This window comes from Brassica rapa, chromosome A01, assembly GCF_000309985.2.
Source record: "Brassica rapa cultivar Chiifu-401-42 chromosome A01, CAAS_Brap_v3.01, whole genome shotgun sequence".
NCBI classification, from domain to species: domain Eukaryota; kingdom Viridiplantae; phylum Streptophyta; class Magnoliopsida; order Brassicales; family Brassicaceae; genus Brassica; species Brassica rapa.
Genome location: NC_024795.2, coordinates 25,787,218 through 25,814,199, shown reverse-complemented (window position 1 = coordinate 25,814,199; position 26,982 = coordinate 25,787,218). Strand labels below are relative to the sequence as shown.

The 26,982-nt window shown below is 33.5% G+C and overlaps 3 protein-coding genes across 3 annotated transcripts; 2 read left to right on the top strand and 1 right to left on the bottom strand.

Annotated features, from left to right (window-relative positions):
* Positions 1-13,904: 13,904 nt before the first annotated feature.
* On the top strand, positions 13,905-16,657 carry LOC103842733 (IQ domain-containing protein IQM2). Its single transcript, XM_009119397.3, has 7 exons — positions 13,905-14,073; positions 14,298-14,737; positions 14,819-14,999; positions 15,086-15,174; positions 15,259-15,349; positions 15,442-15,786; positions 15,873-16,657. Exons 2-7 carry the CDS (start codon positions 14,322-14,324, stop codon positions 16,509-16,511), a joined length of 1,761 nt encoding a protein of 586 aa, XP_009117645.1. The 5' UTR covers positions 13,905-14,073; positions 14,298-14,321; the 3' UTR covers positions 16,512-16,657.
* A 290-nt stretch (positions 16,658-16,947) lies between these two features.
* On the top strand, positions 16,948-21,136 carry LOC103842722 (feruloyl CoA ortho-hydroxylase 1). Its single transcript, XM_009119385.3, has 2 exons — positions 16,948-18,678; positions 20,387-21,136. Exons 1-2 carry the CDS (start codon positions 18,167-18,169, stop codon positions 20,958-20,960), a joined length of 1,086 nt encoding a protein of 361 aa, XP_009117633.2. The 5' UTR covers positions 16,948-18,166; the 3' UTR covers positions 20,961-21,136.
* A 948-nt stretch (positions 21,137-22,084) lies between these two features.
* On the bottom strand, positions 22,085-26,772 carry LOC103844747. Its single transcript, XM_009121559.3, has 5 exons — positions 26,729-26,772; positions 26,482-26,659; positions 25,510-25,595; positions 24,708-24,779; positions 22,085-24,614 (listed from the first exon to the last, which is right to left on the bottom strand). The coding sequence occupies exons 1-5, from the start codon at positions 26,735-26,737 to the stop codon at positions 24,399-24,401; spliced, it is 561 nt and encodes a 186-aa protein (XP_009119807.2). The 5' UTR covers positions 26,738-26,772; the 3' UTR covers positions 22,085-24,398.
* Positions 26,773-26,982: the final 210 nt, after the last annotated feature.

Here is a 26,982-nt window from a genome sequence, read left to right as displayed (position 1 = left end):
CTTGCCACAATTGTAACACTCCTTGTTACTTCTGTGATCCTTCTTTGGATCATCCTTCTTCTGTTTCCTCCAACACTCGCTCTCATTGTGGTTGTTTCTCTTGCAGAAACCGCACCACTTCTTGCCTCCTTGGCGCTTTGAGTTGTCTTGTGTAACACCAGAATTTTTGTGTTTAACACGAGCATCGAATGCTCCTTCACTGGTGCTTTCTTCTCTTGCAGCCAGCCTTGCTTCATGAGCCTTCAAGATCCCGATCAACTCTGTCATCTTTGTTGAAGTCAAATCGCTTGTTTGCTCCAACACACTGACTATGCTATCGAACTTGGCTGGGAGAGAGATGAGTATCTTCTGTATGAGTTGAACATCTGACTTCTGTTCACCATGATAAGTTAATTGATTTGCCAATTCAACTATCTTATCTGTGAAGACCTTAATGTCTTCATTCTCATACATCTTCAGATTCTCATACTCCCTTCGCAATGTTTGAAGTTTAATCAAACGAACTTGAGGAGAGCCTTCATACTCCTCCTTCAATGCATCCCACGCCTCTTTGGATGTTGATGCTGCTGCAATTCGTGAGAAGATTTGATCCGATACAGCAGTTTGCAAGATTTGCAAAGCCAATGTATCGTTCATCATCGCTTCTTCTCTAAGCAATCTTGCCCTTGCTGTTTCAGGGGTTTCATCCACTTGTGCTGGTGGGGCTGCTACGCCTTCTTCAACCACAGACCATAACTTCCTGGTCTTGAGAATGGTTATCATCTTAATGCTCCAGAAGTCGTACTTCTCTCCATCAAATATGGGGATTACTTGATTCTTCATCGTTTCGAGTGATTCCGAAATCGTATGACAAAATCCTCTAGCCTCCTTTTCTCCACGCCAAGTGTTTCTCTTACTAGTGCTTTGTTCTTTGTCCTCTCAAACGTAAAGCTCTGATACCATGTTAATCTTTTACCAACCGCTTGTGTTACACAACGATCACAGTGTGTTACACACGAGTTCGAGAGAAAGAATAAGATAGACGTTTCAGGCTTATAAACTTTACTGAAAATACTTTTGTATTATTGAGATTTGGTAATATGTTTACAACAGATGATTGATCTTTATATAGAGATCGAATCAATACAAGTATAAGAGACACAACTCTTTATACTAAAGGACACAACATGAAGAGTTACAACTCTTTGTGTAATAACATAAATAACTAACTTATGTAAATGTATCAAGGAGAGATTAGATTATATAGTTTAACAATGCTGACGTACCAAAAACCCTGTTTTGGGATAAAGTGTCCCACTTTCTGCAAGTGGAACGCACTGAACTTAGGGATGTCAATGGAACCCTAGACAATATCTCCTCTGCTAACTCATCTGGAAGATTGAACATTGTCGCCATTTTTTCCAAATTTCAACAAACGGCTAGGAACGAGCGTATACCTTGAGAGAGATTATGAGTATTCATTGTTCAGTGAGATATATATGGAAAATATACAACATAAGGCAAGCAAATCCAAACACGCAAGTCAGGTTCGCAAGGAAAGAAAGTTTAACACCCACATGATGATGATCCCATAGACGGACACCATGCAAGTTAAGACCAAAGCAAATCCTAACACGCAGTTTAGGTTTATTGTAAATAGATGTATGCACTAAGCTGAAATAACGAAAATTTACACTTACGTATATAAGTTTTATCTGTCGCAAAAAAAAAGAGACACACATAATCTAGGAAAAAGACTTGTTGCTACTAAGACATAAATTTAGAAAAAAAATAAGCAAAAGAGAAGAAAAAAAAGCAAGAATAAATATGCATCGATCATACCAAAGTAAATAAAACTATAGATCCACGTAACCAATGCAACAATCGGTGAAACAAGCAAGCATGATTAGGTCTAAACGAGGAAGGGAAGTGAAGTTTCTAGTACCAGCAAAGAGCTGATCGGCGAGAAGGAGATCGATGAATCTACGGCTGAGAGGTGCAGAATAGGATTTGGATGTATTTTACGTGTTCTTCGGTTTAGATTGGTTTCCGTTTCTCCATGCTTTCAACTTTCAAGTATTTTTATACGAAAACATCATCTACTTATTAACAGAAAAGGTTTAAGGGTTATTGCTTGGGGAAGAATTTCAGAAGCCCATAAAAGCGCACACATCAGCCCATTATGGAATAGACAAGATGCACAAACTCTAAATCTCACGTCGAATAAGAGCTGACACACATGGGTCGAATCAACCCAATACGATCTATATTCAGACCCGAAACAGGGCATAATCCCACTGAACATGAACCCGAGAGAAGTGAAACAAATGATTCAATGTTAATTTAAACCGTTACATTTTACAATGAAGAACGTACTAGATGTTCCTCTAACTGCAAAAACCAAACATATCCAGTCTTTGTCTTAGAATATCTCCAACGCTGAGTCATCATGTTTATAATGCTTACCAGATTCATGCATGAAACATGTTTTTTGGAAACTGCTGAATCGTTACAGAGATTATTATGTCAAAAGGATTGTTATATCCAGCTAATAGTCTGCATAGTTAAGCCATATCATGCAACCTTTGTCTCCAAGACTTATCACAATGCCATGTGGCTTCAATAGTGGCTCATTAATGAAACTAAATAATTCCCAGATCTTATTTTCCGTAGTACCTTGTTGATGCATGTAGTCTCCCAAGCCTGTTCACATTTATGTCATTAATATTTTCAATGACTCCAAGTCTAAGTACAGCTAAGTTGTACTTGTCTCTGTACATTTCACGATAAGGAGGAATCAGAACATTAACGTTATTATATTCAAAACTACATCTTCCTTTTTTACACCATATTTTAAACGAAATTCATCTTTGTTTATTCTATTTACATTGTAATCATGGAGATTTTAGATATACAAATCATATACAGAATGCATAGTAATCTTGATTTTTGTTTGTTTCTAAGATCAAGATGTAAAATGGAATGTTAGGTGAGAATGAGATATCAACGCATCTGAACTGCTTGATTTCGTTTGTGTGACAGGTGAGTTGGGACGATGACAGGTGAGCTATGGGATACCAGAGATGGCTTATGATTTTGAAACTTGCTTGAACATGTCATGAGCCAATGAAAAGACTCCACACAAAGACTCGAACACAAGAATCAGATATAATAAAGGAATTATAGGATATAAAGATCAGATGGAAAGAGACAGGATCAGAATTTTGTCTATGGAAGGTGTAATTGCATTGAATCTATGGCTCTATCTTGGGGTTGTTGTTGTGCAAGCCAGCTTTGTACCATTATGATATGTGCGATCTATTAATTGTTATTTCCTATGGCTTTGACTTGAAATTTGTTTGGCTTTCTTTTTCTATTTGTTTTTTTTTTTCCATCTGAAGTTATATTATTAATGCATTCAAAGTTTTACAAGAGCCCAAACAGGGAAACAGAGCCGGAGGAAAAACGATATATCCCCGGAAAACAGAGCCGGCGGAACATGAATATATCCCCGGAAGCTAAAGTCCAAACAAGACAACTTTACTAAGCCAAACTAGCCACGAAACTTAAATGACCAAGAGTAATCTGGATAGATTTGAAAGAGTTCAAAACATCATAAGAGAGCCGGAACAGGACCATAGCACCTGAAAGAAGGAAGCTCCAGGATAAACCCTTCCCTATAAGGACCTTTGCACCACAAGCAAACTCCTCGAACCGAAGGAAACAACCATAACTGAATATCCCAATGAACGCCTTCACCCGTTGCTGCAAGTAGAGTTTAGAACCATTTATAAATACTATCCAGCAACAAGAAGAAAGGATTACTGCATAGGAGCCAACTCAAAGAAGAAAGCCAAGCGGAGAGATAACGGATATTGGAGCGACGAGACACAAAAGGCCTCTCAGAGACTAGCCCAACCACCATTCATGTATTGCAGACAGGAAAGGAACTAGAGTTGAAGAAAGTACAGTAACACCGTTAGCGAAAGCACCTGCACCACTCCCAGCGGCTGCACTGCACCGTCAAAAGATCCTCGATCTCCAATCTATCGCCAAACGTATCACTGAACCCAACTCTCCGAAGAAAACCTGAAACAATAACTTTACCAAGAACTAGAACAGCTCCACACCAACCATCAACCAAGAGACAGAGCAAGACATAAAACACAGAAGCACCAAAACTTAAAACCGTGCACAAACACACGGCCACTCCTGCTCCTTCACACAAAATCCAAGCCCTCGAAGATCCTCCTGCCAACTTGTAGTCCTCCGCCGGAAGGGAAATGACGGAAGAAGGAGCCGCAAAACAACAACACGAATCACACAGATCTATCCTCGATCTCAGAAGAGATGGGAATTCCTCATCCAGATCTGCACAACGTGACCGGAACAAATGACCACCATAGTTCGCCTACGAAGAAGATTCAAGTTTCGGTAACATCGATTCACACAGACAAAGAACATACAAAGCAAGGAAAAAGAAGGCGGGCCCCCTCCGGCACCGGCGTTGAAAGCCAGCCACCGGAGGGACCACAATCGCACAACCAAACTCTTGACGGCGCTTAGAGAGAATTAGGGTTTTTTTTCCTATTTGCTTTTGTTATCCTATTTGTTTATCACTTTAAATTTTACTAAAACTATATTATATGCATGGTATCCCTCTATGTTATTCTTCTTTACTTGATAGCTTATTTGCTTCCATTTTGATTATTGGCGGTTGTTAAACGCATTATCACAGTAATATTTAGAAGAAAATGTGTCTTTTTAACAAAACCTTGTAAAAAATGTGCATAGTAATATAATTGGGGTTTAGTAAACAACTGTGGTCCTTTGTGAATGCATATAAAAAAAATTATAATGGACCCATGTAATTATATGCTTATAAACCATACCATAATCTGAATATTAAATTATTACAACTACTAAACATGTTTTACATAATCTGCATGATTAACATTGATTAGCTGGAGTACTTGTGTATATGTGTGGGTCTTCAAACAAATCAAGTCTCTTAATTAATCTTTTGGATGTATATGTTCTTCTTCTAGATCTGAGCACCTTGCGGTTATTGAATTCAAAGGCATGGATTGTGCATGGTCATACCTATTCTAACTAAGTAGTTATCATTAGTTTCAAGTAATTAAATACAATAATTACGAAATTATATGTACAAATTGAACTTCAATAGTATAAAAACTACGTGGTTGGTCTGGTGATCATCACTACAACTAACACTAGTGTATGTCTAATAAAATGGCTTGTTATTTTGGGTAGCTGGAAAATGAACGCGTTCACGTAAATGTAATAATTCTACTGGTTTAAGCAAAAAAACATTATAAAGGTTTATTAAGCAAAAAATATATATATAAAGGTCTACGTTACTTTAAATTTCCCTCTTTCCCTTTAATTACCTTTAGTTGACTTGACTGTAATTTTCTTGGGAGACACTTAACGTTTTGACTTCACGTACATTTAAACTTGTTTATGAGTACTTTCCTTAGACCAACTTGCGGTTCAAGTTCTACCAATAGTGACATCAAGGGATTGACCCCTCCATCAAAATGTTGAAAAGTCTTGATTTCGACATATTCCCCCTTGACTGAGACCTTAAAATCCAAGATTTGTGTAACACTTATCTAGCTTCATTCTTCTTTTGTTTAAATATTGTAATGCGCAATAATAACATGTTATACAATGACTTATTTTGTTATAGCTATAATAATGTCAGTAAATTGTGTACTCTTGTTTAATGATAAATATTAGCACCTTTTCACTGTTTAGATCACATATAATTGACTAATGATCATGTATTAGGCCGAGCTTCAAAAGATTGCAGAAAACAAAACCCTTATAAAGCTGGGCTGCCAGATGATACAAATTCACATATTAAAACTATATACATATATATGGCAACAAAAAACAACAACTGTATCTTGATATAACATATATTTTCCAAACTAGATGAACTAGATTTTAATAACTTAAAACCATATGACTTAATAGCACATTTAATTAGTTAGGATATAACCACACGTTCTCCCCCTATATTGAAATGGACGGCAATGATGTAACTAATGATGTCGATCGATGACACTATTTATTTTGTCTTATACTCCTCAGCACAATTATAGGTAGTTTGATACATTCATTTAAGAGTTTCATTTAATTCAAGGTTTTAGGTTTCACTTAGTCTAATATTCAATTCTTGTCAGGAAAATAAAAATCAAATGTTTGAACCAGTAAATATGTAAAAGAAAGATATCGTATTAATTTGGTTGAAATGTTCTTCATTTAACTGACTCTTTCAAAACTAGCAGACCAACTTTTCCTAGCTTTTAACAAAAATAAAACAAAACAAAATCTGTAGCTTAAAACTTGATTTTAACAGCGAATTTCTCTAAGAAAACATAGAAAATAACAAATTGACATTTTCTCTACCCAGTGATATATTATATGGACAAAAGAATAAGTCAACTAGAGTTATCTTATATAATAAAGTATCCTTCGAAATTGCTAGTGACGTTGGAGGAAAATCATAAGTAAAACCGTGTAAAAAAGGTCAACGTTGATTAATATTTACAAACAAATTATATTTATGATTTAGTTTGCACTGTTAAGCTATAAGGTAGAAGATGTCAACGTGACTTAATATTTAAGACAAAATATATGCATTTCTTCCATAAACGCACTAGTGTCTAAATAATCTATGTATTTATAATTATTTATATATACCTTTTATATATGTATTTGCTTTCTAAGACCATCATTAACTGCAGTCTCTTACCTGAGATTATTAGTTTCGGTTAAGAAACGGTTCTTAGTTTTTCTTAGTTTATAAAAGTCATTTCTTGAATAAGAGATATAAAAGCCGTCTTTTAGCAGAAAATTGTTAAAAAAAAATATCAAATCATGAGTTAAGAACTCCGGTAAGAAACCGGGGTTAATCATGCCTAAGTATATGATGTGTTTTTACCACATAAGTAAATAGAAAACATTTCATCAAAATGATAAAAGGAAAAAAAATTCCTCGAACATCATCATTTTAAATCGTAGATTCACATATAATAACACACACAGAATATATATATATATATATATACACATTTGTATGTAGAGTACTGTACTCAAACTACGTACATACAATCACACAGGTAACATTAAAGCAATCAAATCATAAATATCTATGATCAATTAATTTGTACCAGGTACGTAGACGGATGAGTAATCAAGTCCACAACTAATTCGCTTTTTGGGTTTACACCTTGGTCTTCATTCTTCTACCGTCCAATAAATGAACCAATGAGAAGACATTTTCATTGTGACGTTCAACTTTTACTTACGGCTTTTTTCAATAACATATCCATTCCACACGTTGAGACAGAAGAGCAAGTCGAGCTTTTGGAATGAGTCAGTCAACAAGAGACTACAAATCCAGCAAACGTCAACAAAGCAAAAAAGTGGCCGTACTGTCTCGGGAATAGGTGAGCAATAATAGAGAGATTACAAGCCGGTGGACCAAAACTTAGGTGGTTCGTTTCACTCTTACTTGTCGTCGCGTCGGTGCACTTTTTATCTCTTTTTACTGAAACCAACCCCGCGTCTTCTTTTGGAGTCTTGTGGCTTCGTTGTTACATGATCTTTATTTTGTTTACTAAAATAGTTTTCGAATGAATATGATTGGACGATTTTCACTCTTGTAGAGAATCCTCTCTGGCATTATTTAATTCGCCCTTGTGCTTACCAGCTGGCCTCTGGCTGTTACGCTATCACTCTCTCATCCTTTGACTTTATTTCTTGCTACTACGTAAACATTTACTACTACTAAGTATATATTCATCTTAGAATATATCTTTGATTATCAACGGTAATTAGCTTTTAATCTAAACTAGGTGTTGTTTATAGTTTAAGTAGAGTTAATGTGGAGTATGTTTTACTTGGGCAAATGATTTGAATAATAGAAAGTTAGACCATCTCCAATGGTACTCTATAATTTTCTCTATATTTCACTCTAAAATAGAATAACTCTATTAAAGAGTTGGATTTGCTCCAATGGTTCACTATATAATAGAGTTACTCTATAATAGAGTGAAATATAAAGTATTCTTATTTTTTCACTCTATATTTGGAGTAAAAAAATAAGATTACTCTATATTTCACTCTATTATAGAGTAACTCTATTATAATAGAGTGAACCATTGGAGCAAATTCAACTCTATAATAGAGTTACTCTATTTTAGTGTAAATTATAGAGGAAAAAATAGAGTCTTTTTGAAGATGTTCTTAGGCCAACTTGTAAGTACTACTAGTTGGGTATTATTACTACTAATAAATACATAATCATTGAATGCATTTAATTGGGGACCAATGAACTTTTCAGGAGCCAGTTACAATTAGATCAGATCAATCATACTTTAGACGATTATATGATTGTATTATTGGTCAGTTCTAAGTTAAATGAAATCAAACTGCCTATAATTACCATTTCACAGATCTAAAGATTCTTGCAGACATTAAAAAGTGTCATAAATTTGAATGCTGTCAAAAAGATACGGTTGTCTCCATGTTAGGTACGGTGTGGTACTTGAAAGCAAACATCAACCTCGTGGTTCGATGTGAACTCTACACGTGGCGAGCTTACCGATATCTTTTGTACGGTTCGAAGTTTGTTTACGTCAAACTATGCCATTTTCTAATAGAGCTTATCAATAATTGAAAATAGGTTTCATTATATGCTACGAACAAAATCTAAGTTGCTTGGTTTTAAATGGTTTCATGAGCAAATTAAGGTCTAAATAAAGAGAACAAGATCCAAGCTCACGATTTTGTGATTTGGAAATCATGTTTTAGTGAAATTGTATTATTTGTTGTTATTGTTGAATGATTTTAAATTAAACGAGATTCATATGGATTAGATTCATACAAAAAAAACAGTGACTTATATGATTTGGTGCTGGCCATTGTTTCTTTGAGTATTTCAAACCGTCTTATCACGTTAACTAAATTTACATTAAGTTTGTGAACTTGGTCAAATAAAAATGATTCTATGTTTGTCTGTGAAAAAATGAAAATACTAAGTGGATTATTTAACGGTTGTATTCACAGTTTGAAAAATAAATTTTGATCTAACCATTCTAGAATTCGTTTTCAAAAAATTTAGTGAACTTCTGTAATTTTTTTTCTAAATGGAAAACCATGAACGAAACAATGCAGTTAATTAACCTTTTTTGATCAATCAGTGCATTTTAATAACTATTACCATCATTCACTCATTGAGGTCTGAGCCGACAGTCGTATCTACTTAGTATATTTCAGAAACCTAAATGTTAAAAGGGAATAAAATCAGTAAGATAGTACAAGCTTAATCTAACTATTGATTTTATGATTCTTAAAACTCGGACACATATATCAAAATCTTTTTGGTTCACTGTTTCCAAAGGATTCTACAACTAAGCAGTACTAAGAGCATCTCCAACCCCACTCCATATTTTACTTCAAAATAAAAAAAATAGAGTGGAAAATGGAGTGATGAACAAAAAATAAAAACATTACTCTATAAATAGAGTAATCCTTTTATTTTTTGTTCATTACTCCATTTTCCACTCAATTTTCTCAATTTTGGAGTAAAATATAGAGTGGGGTTGGAGATGCCCTAAGAACGTCTCCAATCCCGTTCTATTTTTTACTCTAAAATAGAATGAAATGGAATATGAAGTAAACAAAGTTTCAATCCAACTTCATACCTCACTCTATAATAAAATTTACTTCATAAATATAATAATCTATTTTTTATTTGTTTATGATTCCATTAAGTGAGATATGAAATTAGGTTCAAACAATTTTACTTCATTTTCTTTTTTACTCTATTTTAGAATAAAAATGGAGTTTTACATTGGAAATTGTCTAAAACGTTTACACAAATAGTTTATTATACATAGATTAAGTCATTTATTTCTCTGTCTATAAACTAAGTGACGAGTATGTCTAGCTAGTGCTATTAGTTGCGATGTAAGAAGACCAAAGATATTATTTAAGATGTGTGTTGGGTGAACTATGACCATATGGTTTCATATTAGAACTTCGAGTTCGCTCTCGGTACTGATTTTGTTTTTTCATCAAATCAAAGCGTTACATTTTTTGTACTGTTACAAAGCAGTTAAAACTGTATGAGGTCGAGGATACAAATTTATTGTATCGGATGACTATATAAACCATTATTATGTTCCATAATATTAATAACAAATCTCTATATAATAAACTGATCAAAATCCATAATAAACACAGCTTTGTTGTAATACATTTTGATTGTCTAAAGCCACTGAAAAAAGGGTTGTAAAAAAAAAAACCCCCACTGAAAAAGGAAAATCAACCTTATGGTTGGTAAAAAAAAAACAGTCGTAGTTATCAACTAAACTCGTATGCTTTTAAGCCATTACACAAAAAAAAAATAGCACTAATGCTTTTAAACCATTAATTACGTAAAAAAAAAATAGCACTAATGCTTTTGAAATAATTTAGTTGGCATATCCATATACGCGCATGCGCACGGAGACGGTGGCGTTATGCAACGTTTCAACCGATGGTTGACATCATTGTATTATACTGTTCTCTTGGGGGCAATTTTATAGGGTCTCTTTGTACTTAGAGCATCTCCAATGTAAAACACCATTTTTTACTCCAAAATAGAGTAAAAGTGAAAATGGAGTAAAATTGCTCCAACCCTACTCCATTTCCCACTCCATAATGAAGTGATGAACAAACAAAAAATAGATTACTCTATTTATGGAGTAAATTTCATTATGGAGTGAGATATGGAGTGGGGTTAGAGCATTCCTTACTCCATATTCACTTTTACTCCATTTTAGAGGAAAAAATGGAGTAGGGATGGAGATGCCCTTAGTACATTCATTTTAATTCTATTAGGAGAAACCAATTATTAATAGATTTTCTTTTTGTACGGGTCTTTACTTTATCAGTGTATGATATATAGTATAATGTACGTATCTCTACGTATGATGAGTAAAGTTACGCGTATATATATGATATGACCTCATGTTCATACTCACTTTTTATTCATCGTTTCAGTTTTGTAGTACATAATATTAAAAATCTATCAGGATACCCAAAGGTTTTCGCTTTCTTATTGTGCTTTAGACCGTTTTCCTACTACTTTGCAACATAAGACTTGTTGATTAATTATGAGTCTATGACATTGCATATTTGATATTTCATATTTGTGTAAACCAGTAAATCTATGTTTTTACCTTTATGACCTTTCATTTTTTATTAATATATGCCAGAAATGCATCTATTATATAGTAATGTTTTGTAATAACCGGACCGTCACACCGGTGTAACTAATGTACTCGTTTTTGGTTAATATCGGTTTATTAGTAGTCGACTGTATTTTGCGTTTAACATTAAATACTAAACGACGTACCATTTTGTCCAAAAATGTTGCTGAACGAAGGTGCATTTAGATTAAAAAGGTTTGATATGTTGAGTTTGTTAGAGGGACATATAAGGAGACAAGTCGCTCTCAGCCTAATTTTCAAGAGAAAGTGTACATATGCATGCATTGTGGTACTCACCTCTTATATATTATTTAAATCACTTATTTTTGTTTGTTGTTGTTTACAGAAATAACATACCTCCAAGCAGAGACGTGCCTACAGAGTATTAAAAAAGGCATTCGCCTCAGGCCCCCGATTAATATGACTGTTTTTAGGGCTCCAAAATTTAAAATAATTTTTAGTATAGTGATTTAGACTTATTAAAAAAAAAATTTCTACGAAAATTAATTAACTCACTTTTTGAATTCATGTATGTTTTTCTATATGACATAATATAACATATTTTACGTTATAAACTTATTCTTTTTACAGTATTAGACTTGTGTATTTGGTGAAAATAATATATCATATTAAAAAATTATTTTCATTACGATTGTAAATAAATTTATTTTTAAAACTTGCCTTAAGCCCCTAAAACTCTTCGCACGGCACTGCCTCCAAGATTTTCCATTAGAAAGAAAATCCTGTAAATTTGGTCGTCACGACTATTTCAGTATTTACATTTCTTAATTTTGTTATCATGTTATTAAGCGGACTATTTCAGTATTTACATTTCTTAATTTTTTTATCATGTTATTAAGCGCCAATCTTGGCTTTTATATCAATACAGACATACAGTTTTTTTTTTTTTTTTTTTTTTTGAAAAAAGGCTTTCATACATACAGTTATTAACAACTAAACCGTTGCAATGATCTATACCAATACGTGCATATATATCGATGACGACAAATTTCGAAATAAATTATTTAGATGGACAGGTATACATTATGCAATAAGCTATATGTAAAGCTTGAATGTTCCATTGCCTCGTTACATTAAGGATTAAAATATACAAATAAATGAAATTATATGCTTATTTAATTCCATGGTTTTTGTTCTTATTAACCCACCAAAACACTTTTGATTGAATAGAGAAGTATTATGTGGGTCGCCACGAAAGGAAGAAGGAAATTTCACTAAATCGCATTTGATTGAAATAAATAATATTGGGGTCCTTTTAAATTTAAACTGATAAACATGGACTTTTTTCTTAATAATAGTATTCACCTGATGACAAAAAAAAGTATTCACCTAGAAAATCCACGTGTGCAACTACGTCACTTTATTGTGGTGATGTTAAAATTCGACTTTTTTTGGTAAAATAAAATTCTACTAACTAATACTTAAAACATGGATCGAGTCAAATTCAGAAGATAAAAAAGAAATGGATTGAGTCAAATATATTTTATTTTTTTGGTTGGTGACCAGTTTTCCATGGAGATTTAAACTCAAAGAAAAAAACATTATATATGTCATGACTTAACCCTAAAAAATGTAAGCAACGCTCGTGTAAAACAGAAGAAATTAAGTTAACTCGATGTTTACTTAAAAAAAAAGAACCAATACACTATAATCTGTCAGAGAAAAACAACGAATATGTCAGTAAAAAATATGTACCACAGAACACGTATACGTACGGATGGTAAACAAAGTAACTTATTAGAGCATTTAAAGGGAGAGTCTTTAAAGAAAAAATAATTAAATAATCAGTAAATTCCACTAAAAACTAAAAATTCAATTTTTAAAATTTTTAAATAAAAATTTTTTTTTGGTGAATCTTTATATTATTTGCGGGTTTCCACGAGGTTGATATTTTTTTTTTTAAAGAAAAAAATAATATTTAAAAAATCAAAATACATTTTTTCTAAAAACTCTTAGCTAACACCATTGCGGGTGCTCTTAGTAAAGTAATTTTAATTAATATAACACTGTGTCTTTTTTTCAAAGGATAGTACATTGGGTCTTTAATATTAAAAAAGTAAAGGTAAAAAGAAAGAAAAAACAAGATATTGATCATTTGAGAAATTAACTAACATTATTATAAACTTAAAAATCACGCGTGCAAATTCAATTTGTTTACATTTAAAATTTACTTCCATAACTAAATTAAGTTAATATTATAAATAAACATTTTGCAAGGTATTTTACTAATAAGGATGTCCTTAAGTTTATAAATATTGCACCGAATTATATACTTTTTAGTGGTCACACGGATTCCTAATTAAGTTTAAAGATTACCTACATTAGTCTAAAATAATATTTCCAGTAAACTTTTATTTATTTGTAAATATAATTATTAATTAATTTTGATATAGTCTAAAACCTTCAATATTAATTTTTTTGGGATAATTAATTGAGTAGAGTAAAATCTGAGTTGAACTTTTGACCTCGTATGAATATTCTGCAGCTACGAAAAACACGTGGTTGGAAATATCGACGCTGCTCTTTCTCTCTCTAACAGTCTCTCTCTACCCTGTCTTGTCCCTCTGGAGTTGACGGTATTATATATATAAACTCTATCCCTGAAGAGTTTGTAACTTACAATCCCTGAAGAAAACTAAAGAACAAAGAAAAAACCTCTCGACTCTTCCTCTCAAGAACATAAAGAGAATCAAAAGAAGATTCAAGAAGAACCAAACAGAGAGTTTCAAGATTCCTCTGCTTGAGAATAAACCTGTTCCAAGTGCCAAAACGTATATTCAAGGTACTTATCCATCTTAACCACGACTGATTCTTCTCTCTCTCTCTCTATTTATATATATTTTAAGAAGAAAACGTATTTCATTTAATCGGTTGTGATTCATTTCCGGGTTGCTCTATTTTTCCAGATCCGAAAAGTTCTGTTTTCTCTTTTTCTTTTCAAACTCTTTTTTTTTTGTCTCTCTGTTTATGATTCAGACATAATAGATTCGTGATGTTTCACTTCAGGTCAGAGAATCTCTCTTCTCTTGAATGGGTGTATCATTCTCCTGTCAGTTCGAGCAAGACGACGTGGAAGCCGCTCTAGACTCCGTCACGGTCAAGTCCATAAGCTTCGGCGATGACGACGAGTGCAAGACTCCAAAGAGATCTGTAAATTTCAGTGACGGGACTCTGGAGCCGACCATCTTGAAATCCATGGGATCTGGTGGTAAGATGGTCGTTGAGAAGTCCGTTAGCTTCAAAGGGATGCAGCTGGAGAGAATGATCTCGCTCAAGAGGTCTCTCTTGAAAGAAAAAGACAATGCTGGGATGATCGCTAGAGAGCTCTCGGTTCTTGATCCGAGGAACCCTAAACACGAAGCTGCTATCAAGTTACAGAAAGTTTACAAAAGCTTCCGTACCAGGCGAAAGCTGGCTGATTGTGCAGTACTTGTGGAACAAAGCTGGTTAGTAATTTTTTTTTTTTTTAATTATGGTTCATGTGTTGTGTTTGTGTTGTGGTGATCTAATGATTGTTTATGTCACAGGTGGAAGCTTTTGGATTTTGCTGAGTTGAAGAGAAGTTCTATATCTTTCTTTGATATTGAGAAGCACGAGACCGCGATTTCGAGGTGGTCGAGAGCTAGGACTAGAGCAGCTAAGGTTGGTAAAGGTTTGTCCAAGAATGGAAAGGCACAAAAACTTGCTCTACAACACTGGCTTGAAGCGGTAAGTTATAGAGAAACTAGTTTTCTTTAATAATACAAACTTTTTGGATTGAACTTAGTGTCTAATCTTGGTTTTTATGCAAACAGATTGACCCGAGACATCGGTATGGACACAACTTGCACTTTTACTACAACAAGTGGCTTCATTGTCAGAGTAGAGAACCATTCTTCTACTGGTAATTACTTCTCTCACTGACATCTTTGTTAAAAAGTTTGAGCTGCATCAAAAAAACTAAACTTAGATATGTGAATGTTTTCAGGCTTGATATTGGAGAAGGGAAAGAAGTAAACCTTGTGGAGAAATGTCCTAGATCAAAACTTCAGCAACAGTGCATCAAGTACCTTGGTCCGGTTAGTATCTATTTCTTTTACTTGCTCAACAAGTAACTTTACCGATAAACTAGAAACTTGTTTCTTATAGTTGTCGTGTTTATTTTGTATAGATGGAAAGGAAAGCTTATGAGGTTGTTGTGGAAGACGGCAAGTTCTACTACAAGAACAGTGGTGAAATGCTTCAGACTTCTTCTTTGGAAGATAGTGATTCCAAATGGATTTTCGTGCTCAGCACGTCGAAAGTGTTGTATGTTGGGAAGAAGAAGAAGGGTACGTTTCAACATTCAAGCTTCTTAGCTGGAGGAGCTACAGTTGCTGCAGGAAGATTAGTGGTTGAGGATGGTGTTCTCAAGGCTGTGTGGCCACATAGTGGACATTATCAACCTACCGAAGAGAACTTCTTGGACTTCTTGTCTTTCCTTAGAGAGAATGATGTTGATATCACTGATGTAAAGGTAAGAGAAAGAGATTTGATTTGATTGAGTCATTTGGTTGTTGAGTCTGTGAGGGTTATGTTCTTATAAATGTTTTTGTGTTTCAGATGAGTCCAACAGATGATGATGAGTTCTCCATGCACAAACAGAGAAGCACTCATATGAGAAACCATTCTTTGGAAGAGGACTTGGAGGCTGAGAAGACTGTGATGGCTGATCCAAGAGAGGAAGAAACAACTCCAGTGATGGATAATATCGAAACACCGAAGAAGATGGAGTCTTTGAGTATATTTGGGGACGAAACACAATCCAAAGCAACTGAAGACTATGATTCAGGTGATGATGATGAAGAGGAAGAGGAAGAGATTTTTGAGTTAGAGCAAGAATCAATTCCTTCAGAGAAAACCTCACCAAAAAGAGGAGGAGAAGAGGAAACCAAAGAGAGTGACGAAGTAGTCAATATTCCAGAAGAATCAATCCTAAAAAGGATAAATTCAAAGAAGGAAAGTAAATCTTTCCAACTTGGGAAACAACTATCATGCAAATGGACAACGGGTGCAGGACCAAGGATCGGTTGTGTAAGAGATTACCCATCAGAGCTTCAGTTTCAAGCACTGGAACAAGTCAACTTGTCTCCAAGATGTGGTTCTATTTCAAGACTTTGTTTCTCCTCATCGTCTCAAACGCAAACGCCTCAGATGTCACCGTTATGGAAATCATTACCTGGAGATATCACAGATTCATAACTGATGATTTTATTTTTTTATTACACAATAAGTTCTTTCGGTCCTATCTATTCTTTTTGTGTGAATAGAGAAGATGATGACTTAGAAATTCTTTTGTATTATTTTCTTCACCTTTTAGTGTAACAGAGCAGCATTTCATTTGTTTACTTGGTTTCTTGTTCAACAAGATATAGGTTAAAAAGGTATTTTAGATTCTTTTTCTACCAAGAAATTTTAGGTTAAAAAAGTATTTAGATTCTTTTTCTACTCTTTTTTTGGTTTTGGCAAAAAGCCTGTGTTATCCACAGAAGTGATTAAAGATTATCGTATTCTATTTTCCGTACACAGACATTTAAATACTGCTCTTTAGCAAAAAAAAAAAAGGAAGAAGACATTTTAATACTGTTCTTTACTTTTACCTTTCCAGCAAATCTTTGCTCGATTCTCAGGAAAACTCAGTGGGGATTCAAAGCGCTAGGCTGCACATCTTACGAACCCTATTGTCTATTGATGCGAGCGTGGAAAGATAACTTTGTTCTGGAAGAGAGATACTTCTTTTCATTATGCGAACCAGTCTGCTTTTGGTGGTAACAAGTTTGGGCTTTTAAAGGCCCATTAAGTTTGGTCAAAATAAGCTCGTTAAAATGGTAATTTGCTTAGCGCAACAAGAAGCATGCCTAGTCCCATGCTTCTCCACCTACCAAGATTATTTATCATAAGTTTAAGGTTTGTTATGTACTTATGTCACAAGAAATTTTTTTGATTCTTTCCATTTTTTTTTCCTCTTACGACTGCAATGTGTACGGATATAGCGTTTCTTAATTATTAGACGAGATCACACAAAAATTTGTATATATTGTCGTGGAGAGAGGGATAGACATTGTTGTAAGAAAGAAGGATAAAACACATTAGATATAGTAACTGTTACGTTACTGTGATGTCTATGTCTCTATGATATATATGACATTTGATTTACATTCATCATGGTTAGCAACGTACTAACTAATATTACTAAACGTATATATGAATGACTGGGATTACTGAAATATTTGATTCATTACTAACATTAGTTACCCTCCACCTAAACCAATGCAGAGCTAATCTAACAAATCAATGGATGACCTTTGAAATTTCGTTCATTTGAGTCATGAATAACATTACATGCATATTAGTATTACCACAAGAATTTGCGCATGTTTGTAAAATGTGAAAAGCAATGTAAGATATATAATTTTCATTAGAATTACAACTTTGTTAATAAATATACGTACATCTTTATGTATTCAATTTTAAACATCTTTAAAAAAATTAGCGTGACATTCTTTTCTCTTTACCAAAATTATCTTATGTTTCAAACTTTCGATGACTCCATGATAATCCTTTATGACAGTTTAGAGCTTGTATTTAGCAAAATGCCACTTTAGAAAGCTGACCATATCCAAATTAAAATAAAGTTATCCTACTGACTAAATTTTTTGAAACACTATTAAATTAATACAGATGGAACTTTTAAAAAAAAGAAAAAGGCGGGAAGAAGAAGCATGGTGAGAGCCATAAAGGTTGGTCACTCATAAGCTGATCACATTCTCTTCCCTTTTAAATACTCTGTGGACTCAGTAACTTATCTTCACAACACAATCAAAATTCTCCAATCTTTATTCTAAAATTTCAACCTAATGGCTCCAACAGTCTCTACAACCCAATTCTCGGACCCAGCTGAAGTAACCGAGTTCGTTGTCAACCAAGGAAACGGCGTAAAGGGTTTGTCAGAAACAGGAATAAAAGCTCTTCCAGATCAATACATTCAACCATTCGAAGAACGTCTCATCAACAATTTCGTCAACGAGACAGACGAAGCCATTCCTGTCATCGACATGTCGTACCCCGACGAGAGCAAAGTGGCTAAAGCTATCTGTGACGCTGCTGAGAAATGGGGTTTCTTTCAAGTGATCAACCATGGAGTTCCTTTGGAAGTTCTTGACAACGTGAAGGCCGCTACTCACAGATTCTTCAATCTTCCTGTAGAAGAGAAGAGCAAATACACAAAGGAGAATTCTCTGTCGACCAATGTTAGGTTCGGTACGAGTTTCAGTCCTCGTGCAGAGAAGGCTTTGGAGTGGAAAGATTATCTCAGTCTCTTCTTTGTCTCTGAAACTGAAGCATCACAGTTTTGGCCTGATGTTTGCAAGTGAGTTCAAAAATCAAATATGTCACTGTTTTAATCATCGACGGACCTTTTTTAGCATGTGAGACTAGAGCGGTTGAATAAGAGACCAAACCTAAATTTTTTTTTAAAAAAAAATCGTCAATTTTAAAAGGTTACTAGATTTTGACCCGCGCAGGCGCGCGGGTGTATATTTTGAAAAATATGTTAATATTTGTTTTTCATGTAATTATTAGGATTTGGAAAAATGAATCCGAGGAACATAACCGATACCGATCCAAAAATATAGTACCAAACCCGAACATAAATTGATTAAATATTCTAATTATTCAAAATTTTGTTATTTAGAGAACCGAATCTGATCCGAATCTGATCCGAACCGAAGTATTTGGGTATCCGAATTTATCTAAAAATAGATTTATATACTTATATATATTAATTATTTTTAGATTTAACGTATATAAAACATCAAAAATGATACTTTTAAATTGGTTTAAATACTTGAAAATATATATAGATAGTCAAAAGTAAATATCTGAAATAGTTAAAGTATACTCAAATCACCAAAAATACTTAAAATAATTATTGATTCCGTATCCAAAATTTTAAATCAAGCCAATTGATATGTTAAGCTTAAGTATTATGACATATGTTATTCAAATTTATACGTAATATATTATTTTATTTATACATTTTGAGAAATTTAAAATATATAATGATTTAAGACTTTAAAAATAAATTAGTTATCCAAACCCAAACCAACCCCGCAAAGATCCAAATCGAACTCAAACCAAAATTTAGAAACATTCTAATAAGGCTGAAATCTTTGACCCCGAAATACAAACCGATCAGAACCAAGCCCGTATGGGTACCCAAAAGCCCATCCCTAGTCATTATTATATATCGTATTTTATCATCATATAATTAATCGTATTTTATATGTACCATCCTATAAGTAATCATATAATTAATAGTATTTTATACATACTATCATATAAATAATTACATATATTATATTTTTAAAACTTAATATGAAATATAAAAACCATAATTTGAGTTGGTATTTCAAATTGGGCTTTGTATTATATTTTTCTTATATATATTGACAATATTTTTTATAATGGTTATTGAAAAATAGTTTAGTAAAAATTCATTTTTGAATATATGTATATTTTTGAATCAATTTTTGATATAAATCAAATTTGAATTATTATTTTGATTTGAAATATGTATATAAAGTTTAAATTTTGTTTTATGGTTAGTTTAGAAAAAAAAAATTTAGGCAATTAGATTGACCCATTTTGGTATATTTTAAAAGTGGCCTAGATAACTTTCAATTTTTTTAAAAACATAAGCCCATTACTTTTTTTATTAATACTACTATCCTTGTTTTCAAACAAAAATATTTTTTTTTTAAAGACTGCAATCCATGTTTCCAAACACTCCAAATTTTTTAATAGTCCTATTCAAGTCTCCAAACACTCTAATTTTGTACTTGAGTTTTAATAAGATAGATATATAAATTCAGATCTAAAATTAAAGTTTTAGATATATTCCTAAATTCAGAGTTTATAATTTCAAAGAAATGACGTTAGACATATATAGATAGAGTTATTAATTTTTAAACTACATTATTACTTCTTTTAAGTATACGTGAACAAAGCCTAAATATAATTTGAAACTACAGTGATCATTGATTCATATAAACAATTCTTGATTTTCTTGATTTTAGGAATGAAGCTCTAGACTACATGAACAAGTCCAAGACAATGGTGAGGAAGCTTCTAGAGTATTTGGGGAAGAACCTCAATGTGAAAGAGCTAGACGAGACCAAAGAGTCACTCTTCATGGGTTCGATTCGAGTCAACCTCAACTACTATCCCATCTGTCCTAACCCTGACCTAACCGTTGGCGTTGGCCGCCACTCTGACGTCTCTTCCCTCACCATTGTCTTACAAGACCAGATCGATGGTCTCCACGTGCGTTCTCTGGTGTCAGGGAACTGGGTTCACGTGCCACCGGTTCCCGGATCTTTCGTGATCAACATCGGAGACACCATGCAGATCTTGAGCAATGGTCGTTACAAGAGCGTGGAGCATCGTGTCTTAGCTAACGGTAGCAACAACAGAATCTCGGTACCTATCTTTGTGAATCCAAAACCAGAGTCAGTGATTGGTCCTCTTCTCGAGGTGATAGCAAATGGAGAGGAACCGATCGATAGAGACGTCGTGTACTCTGATTACGTTAGGTACTTCTTCAAGAAGGCACATGATGGAAAGAAGACCGTTGATTTTGCCAAGATATGATCACAATCAGCTCTTGATGGAGTTTGGTTTCTTGGTTTTGTTTGTTTGTTTGTTGCTTCTTGTTTGTGTGTGAATAAAGAAGAAAGAAGAGACATAGTCTGATGTCTTCTTGACACTTTATTTGGTATTGTATTGTATAACTATCACTGATCAATACAAATTACTCTTTTTGTCTACTTAAGTGTTTGGCTTTTTCATGTATATATGTAAGGGCTTATACGTCTGCCGTGTTGATGAACTTTGGGCCTTAAATGGACCGACGAGAAGGATGTCCGAGACCAGATTGGCATCATCTAAAAACGATGACTTGTTCTGTAAGGAAGATGAATCAAAACCTCACTTGGAGAGAGTTAGTGTTTGCATATGGGGTTATGATCGGACCATATGAATCAAAAACCCCATCAGTCGTGTTCTTGAGTAATTTTGAATAAACATATATGTAGATTAGAAATTAGTTCATCTTAGATCGTGTGTCACGTTGAGTAATTTGTATTAAATACATATGTAGAAAATTCTTTAAAGATTTCTAATAGAGAAATTTACTAGGATAGCTATTTTGTGAGAAAATAGCATTTAAGGAGGAAAACAACCAAAATAATTATTTAAAGGATAAAAATATATTTATATCTTATGATTAACTAATTTAAATTTAGAGTTTAGAGTTAAAGGACAAGGGTTTTGATGACAAAATTTTAAATTTTAAAAAATAAAAAATTATTTTTTTTGAAAACAAAAAATGTTATTTTGATCATTTTTCTCAATGATAGTTATTTTTGTGACAAAAACTTAAAAATGACTATTTAAGATTTTTAATATCAATGCTTGACCACTCCTCTCATGTTTCTTATCAGCTCATCAAATTCTCAATATTTTTTGTTGTGTTTGAAGGATTTATTAGGGATCAAGAATCAAAGATGTTTATCGTCTCTCATTTAGATGGTGTCAAGTGTCTGACCTCTTTGACCATGGAGGTTTTCATCTCTCCCCTTTATTGTTTCGAACAGGAACGTCAAATTTTTTTTTGCTAAAAAAAAAAATAAAAAAAGAAAAAAAATCAATTTGAAGAAGTCTTCTTGTTTGACTGTCCTCTTTCAGAGACAACGGTGGTTGAACTTGTGATATCACCTTTTCTTTAAGCTTTCTCATTTGCTTGTCCAGTGTGTTGGTCTATACTTTGGTTTGTTTGAGTCTTTATAGCCTTGTTGTATACTCCATTGATAGAGTTGAACTCTTTTAAGTTTCCATGAAAGTGGTTTGATCAAAACAAAAAAAAACTAGGGATCAAGAATCAGGCAGCTCGGAAACAACTGGAATCGATGTTTTGATTAGTTACCGAAAAGTCCTGGGAGCTGAGAGCTCTCGGAGATAATGGTGTATATGAACTACAGTAACAGTAATATATCACTAAATCTTAGTGTTGTCATGTTTCACCTTGTGATTGCATGAAATTTCTTTTTGGTTAATAGAGAATTTAATACTATGTTTATTGTTTGTTAATTAGTTTCATAGTAAGTTCCATCAAAAGTTGTTGATAGAAAAATAACATATATAACATTGGTCTCTAGTAAATGAATAATAAATCTAAATAAATAGTTATGTGTCTACCTTATTTGGATAATTAGAAGGAATAATTATATGTCAATGACTATGATACTTCACCTCTTTAGTATTTCTTCAAGTAATATCTGATGACTACATGTTTAATTTGATTAAAAATTCTGTAAATACTTTTACTACTATAATAAGTACATATTGACCAATTACAAATGCTCATAAAGTAATTTAATCGATTGTAAACATAAGGGTTAGAAAAATGAGCCTTAAAAACTGTAAAAAATTATATAGGCTCCAAACAAAGGTTTAATCAAATCCGTAAGGCTAAAATTAAAGCTTACCTAAAAGGGAAATCCCTTAACTGCAATGAAATTCCAGTAGAACATCACTAAGGCTAAGATTAAAGCTTACCTAAAACAAAATCTCCTAACTGCTATCAAACTCCACTTTTTATAAATGAAAAAAAAAACTTATTTGCAAAGTGGTACTATTTATATATGGGGGGTAAGAACCGAACCGTAAGAATTGAAAACTCCATCGATCGCATTCTTGATGGAGATCACTGCGAGATATGTTCATAAGAGACCATTTATCAAATACATAGTGTTACAATAATTTATCAAATAGTTAATTGCACTTACCGCTTATGTTCGCCGTTACATTGCTCCCAACCGAGTGAAAAAATGCACTAAGTATGGCTTTCGTGTAAGCTGATTGAGGGGTAACTCCACATAAGTACTCAGGCATAGTTTCAAGCTTCATCGTTGGTGCCATAGTTGCTTGTACCACCGTAGATGTTGACGATATCCGCTGTGATGCTCTTCATGTTGAAAACCGTTGTTAAGCACCTAACTAGATGTGATGAGCTCTCAACCATTTCAAGCTTCTCAAATGATGTCTCCTTTCCTAAAAAATTATGACTATACACTTCTACTTGAAGCAGGGAACTACTGTTGATGGAAAACTTACATGTAGTGTTTTTCTCTCTTATATTCCCTCAGCGCAATGGAGAGTTCAAGATGGTCTTTGGGACTCCAAAATTTATTTGCTAATAGTGTTAGTACGCATATCTGTAAGTGTCAACGGCACAAAACAATTGACCTGGTTAGTAAAGTCGTGCTCTATCTCCAGAAAGCCCCCCTGAATCACATCTAGTCCTGGTTGCAGCAAAGAGCTTTTCTGCTGACTGTTAGCTCAATCAATAACATTGGCGTTTTGGAGCAGTTGACGAGAAGACAATTAAGAGCCTTTCGAGGATTACTTGCGGGGCAAGTCAAAAAGAAGAAACTTGCCTTTTGAAGAGGTAACTTGGAACAAAAGAATTTTTTTTTTTTTTGATAAGCAACAAAAGAATTCTAACGGGCTTATTTTGATCAAACTTAAAAAAAAAAAAAGCCTAAACGTGTTCCACCAGGTAAAATGGTCCGTATAAGAATTATCTCTCTCTCTCTCTCTGTGTTCGAGGATAAAGTTATATTTCCACCCTCGCATCGATAGGGCTCGTGATTCGTGACAGGGGCGGACGCAGCATCACAATTAGATGGGGGCATATCACATTTTTTCATCACTAAGGCTAAGATTAAAGCTTACCTAAAACAAAATCTCCTAACTGCTATCAAATCTCCACATTTGTTCAATGATATCATGAAACAAGCATATAAAAGAAATATACCAAAGTAAATGAATTGAAAAACTAAAATAACCAGCAAAAGCATGCAATCATCCCTTATATATTAAAGACATAAGTAAAAATATCCAAGTTTAATAATCCCGCATCATAAGCGGGCCAAGCCTTAGTAATAAGATAGAAGAGATATAACTAAACGATTATTGTTCAAACATACGACTTTTAGCTACTACGGCCAGATCAACCGTCTTTAGAAATTAGAAGCCCATGTTTCTGGCGTCTTGGCTAGCCTGGCCAAGATCGTACCCCTGAAGGATCGCACCGGCAGGTCCTATCGGCGTACCCAGCAAGTTTGTCAGCAGCGCTACCTCTCGTGGTGACAACGTTCCTTCATCCCGTTCCTTGTTCTTACGGGTTTTCCAAACCTGAATTGCTTCGAAGTCCACACCGTGGTTCGACAGAACCTCAATTATCTATTAGTTTAAAATCAAACCAAAGTAAAACCAAATAAATAGCATCATATAACAACTTTAGAAAAATTAAAAAGAGAATATATTTTTACTTACGTAACCGAAAGCTGGAAAAAACGATGAGTCCGCTTCAAGGCAGATTCTCTCCACAGTATCGATCACTTGGATCTGTATATTAATTATATGGTCGAACAAAATGGTATTCCATCAATTCTTTTTAAAAAATACTTTTCATGCACTTTCTCTACAAAATCATGCATTGATTAAAAATTTGACAGTTTTTCAATCAATAAAATGTCCAACTCTTCCTTACTTTTCTGTACTTGTAATACTGTGTAGTATTAAACATTGTTTTTGCTTAAGATATGTCACTTTTTTAAATACAAGGATCTAGTATAACTTAAATTAATTAAGTACTAATTCACTCTTCTAACCATTGTTTTACTTTATATTATCTGCTTAATAGTTTTATATATTAACACTTTTTTCTCCCAAGTCTTCACTTCACAAAATAATGTCTTTATTATTATGTGTTGTTTTAACAAAAGTAGGCATTTTTAAACATTCACGTTAACTAATAAGCGACAACACAGTTCTCTATTAGACACCCACTTCAAAAGAGAAAAAACACTTAGAAAGATCGCTTAGGGGCTTTAATTAATAGACCCGGACTGGTTGCAGACAAGAACACTTAGCTTAAACTAATAGAAATAACAATGGATTAGCGTTTAACAAGCCTAAGCAATAAAAGGGTTGACAAAATATCTGATGAAAATAAATGTCAGCGTCAAGGTTTGGAAAAACTAAATTATATTGCCTTGCTGGATTAGTTTTAGTTATACGATTTGGACCATAAACTTCCCTAAAATCCCTTAACTGCTATAGAAAAAAAACTTACTTGTAAATTTAGGGTATTTGCATATGGTAATAGAACCGGACCGTAAGCATTGAAAACTCCATGGATCTCATTTTTGACGGCGAGCACTGCGAGACAAATGTTTATAATTAAGAGACTAGGTCTGGGCAAATAAACCGAACCCGAAAATTCGAACGGAATCCGATCTGATAAAAATAAATCCGGACTGATCCAAACCCGACAAGAATACCGAATGGATCTTGTTTTATGGTATTTCGAGTTATGGGTATTATTCGAACCGAATCCGAACCTAAATGGATACCCGATAGAACCCGAAACATTCAAAATTTCCAAAAAGAACTTGTACCAAACATGATCTCAATTCCTAATATGTATTCAAAATATATTGAACATCTAAAATAATTATCTATTATATAAAGATTGATGGTTGAAGGTTGAAGTTTTTAAATTTTCGTGTTGTTTTCATTGAATAATGTTTTTTATTTCATGAGAACTTGGTTTTCGTTTTGTGCTTTCATTTATTTAGTTTTTTTTTTATCAATAACTATGTTTATCTTTCACTTGATTTTGAGTAATCACATTTGATGTTCCTTTCTTTTGTTTGAACCGATTTTATTTATGTTTTGGTTACAAAATAGGTACAAATCAAGTATTTTAAAACCGAAGAACCGATTTTACTTACTTTTTGGTTACAAAGTAGATATAAATCAGGTATATTTAAACCGAAGAACCGATTGGGACCCGAACCCGAAAGTATATCGGATTGTACCGGTTCTTTGAAGATTTACTTACCCCGACCCGAACCCGATAAAATCCGAACCGGTTCCGAACCGAATTTTCATATAATCCGAACCGAGCTGATTTTGATAAACCCGAAAAACCGAAATCCAATTGGACTAAACCAAAACCCGATTAAAACCCCGAATGCCCATGCCTATAAGATACCATTTATATAGTACTACAAAGTTACAACAATTTAGCAATTAAACTTACAGCTTGTTTCCGCAGTTACATTGCTCCCCACCGACTGGAAAAATCCAGTAATTATGGCCTTTGCGTAGGCTGAGTGTGAAGTAGTTTCACATAAGTACACGGACATTGTCTCAAGCCTCTTTTTGAGATCCCTAGGTGCTTGACGCATCGTACAAGCGTTTTCAACGCAGGAAATGATCTACATAAAACAAAACAACATGTAAGTCGATCAATAATAATTATAAATTATTAACATAAGTTACATAACCTGATTCATTCTCTTTCGAGACAAAGTAAAAACAAGCGTCTGAATAAAAAGTTTCTGTGAAGTGTTCTTCCCATCTCACGTTAGGACTTTATAGGTGAAATTTTGTGGAAATCTTACAGCAAGATATTTTTTTACGTAAACAGTTAAAACAGTTAAAAGACCATAAGATAATAATATCGTAGAGCTAAAAGAGTTAAAAGAGAAAATAATAACTTTATATGGATGTTTTTCTTTCTGAGTTTTCTGCACTTCAA

Bases quoted from the DNA above. Each gene is read 5' to 3' on its own strand.
- LOC103842733 (XM_009119397.3), top strand. From the start codon at position 14,322: ATGGGTGTATCATTCTCCTGTCAGTTCGAGCAAGACGACGTGGAAGCC. The intron at 15,175-15,258 runs GTAATTACTTCT...GAATGTTTTCAG, and splicing joins AGAGAACCATTCTTCTACTG to GCTTGATATTGGAGAAGGGA. The intron at 15,787-15,872 runs GTAAGAGAAAGA...TTTGTGTTTCAG, and splicing joins TTGATATCACTGATGTAAAG to ATGAGTCCAACAGATGATGA.
- LOC103842722 (XM_009119385.3), top strand. From the start codon at position 18,167: ATGGCTCCAACAGTCTCTACAACCCAATTCTCGGACCCAGCTGAAGTA. The intron at 18,679-20,386 runs GTGAGTTCAAAA...TCTTGATTTTAG, and splicing joins TTTTGGCCTGATGTTTGCAA to GAATGAAGCTCTAGACTACA.
- LOC103844747 (XM_009121559.3), bottom strand. The intron at 24,780-25,509 runs GTAAGTTTTTTT...ATTAATATACAG, and splicing joins CAAATACCCTAAATTTACAA to ATCCAAGTGATCGATACTGT. The intron at 24,615-24,707 runs GTAAGTAAAAAT...TTAAACTAATAG, and splicing joins TTTTTCCAGCTTTCGGTTAC to ATAATTGAGGTTCTGTCGAA.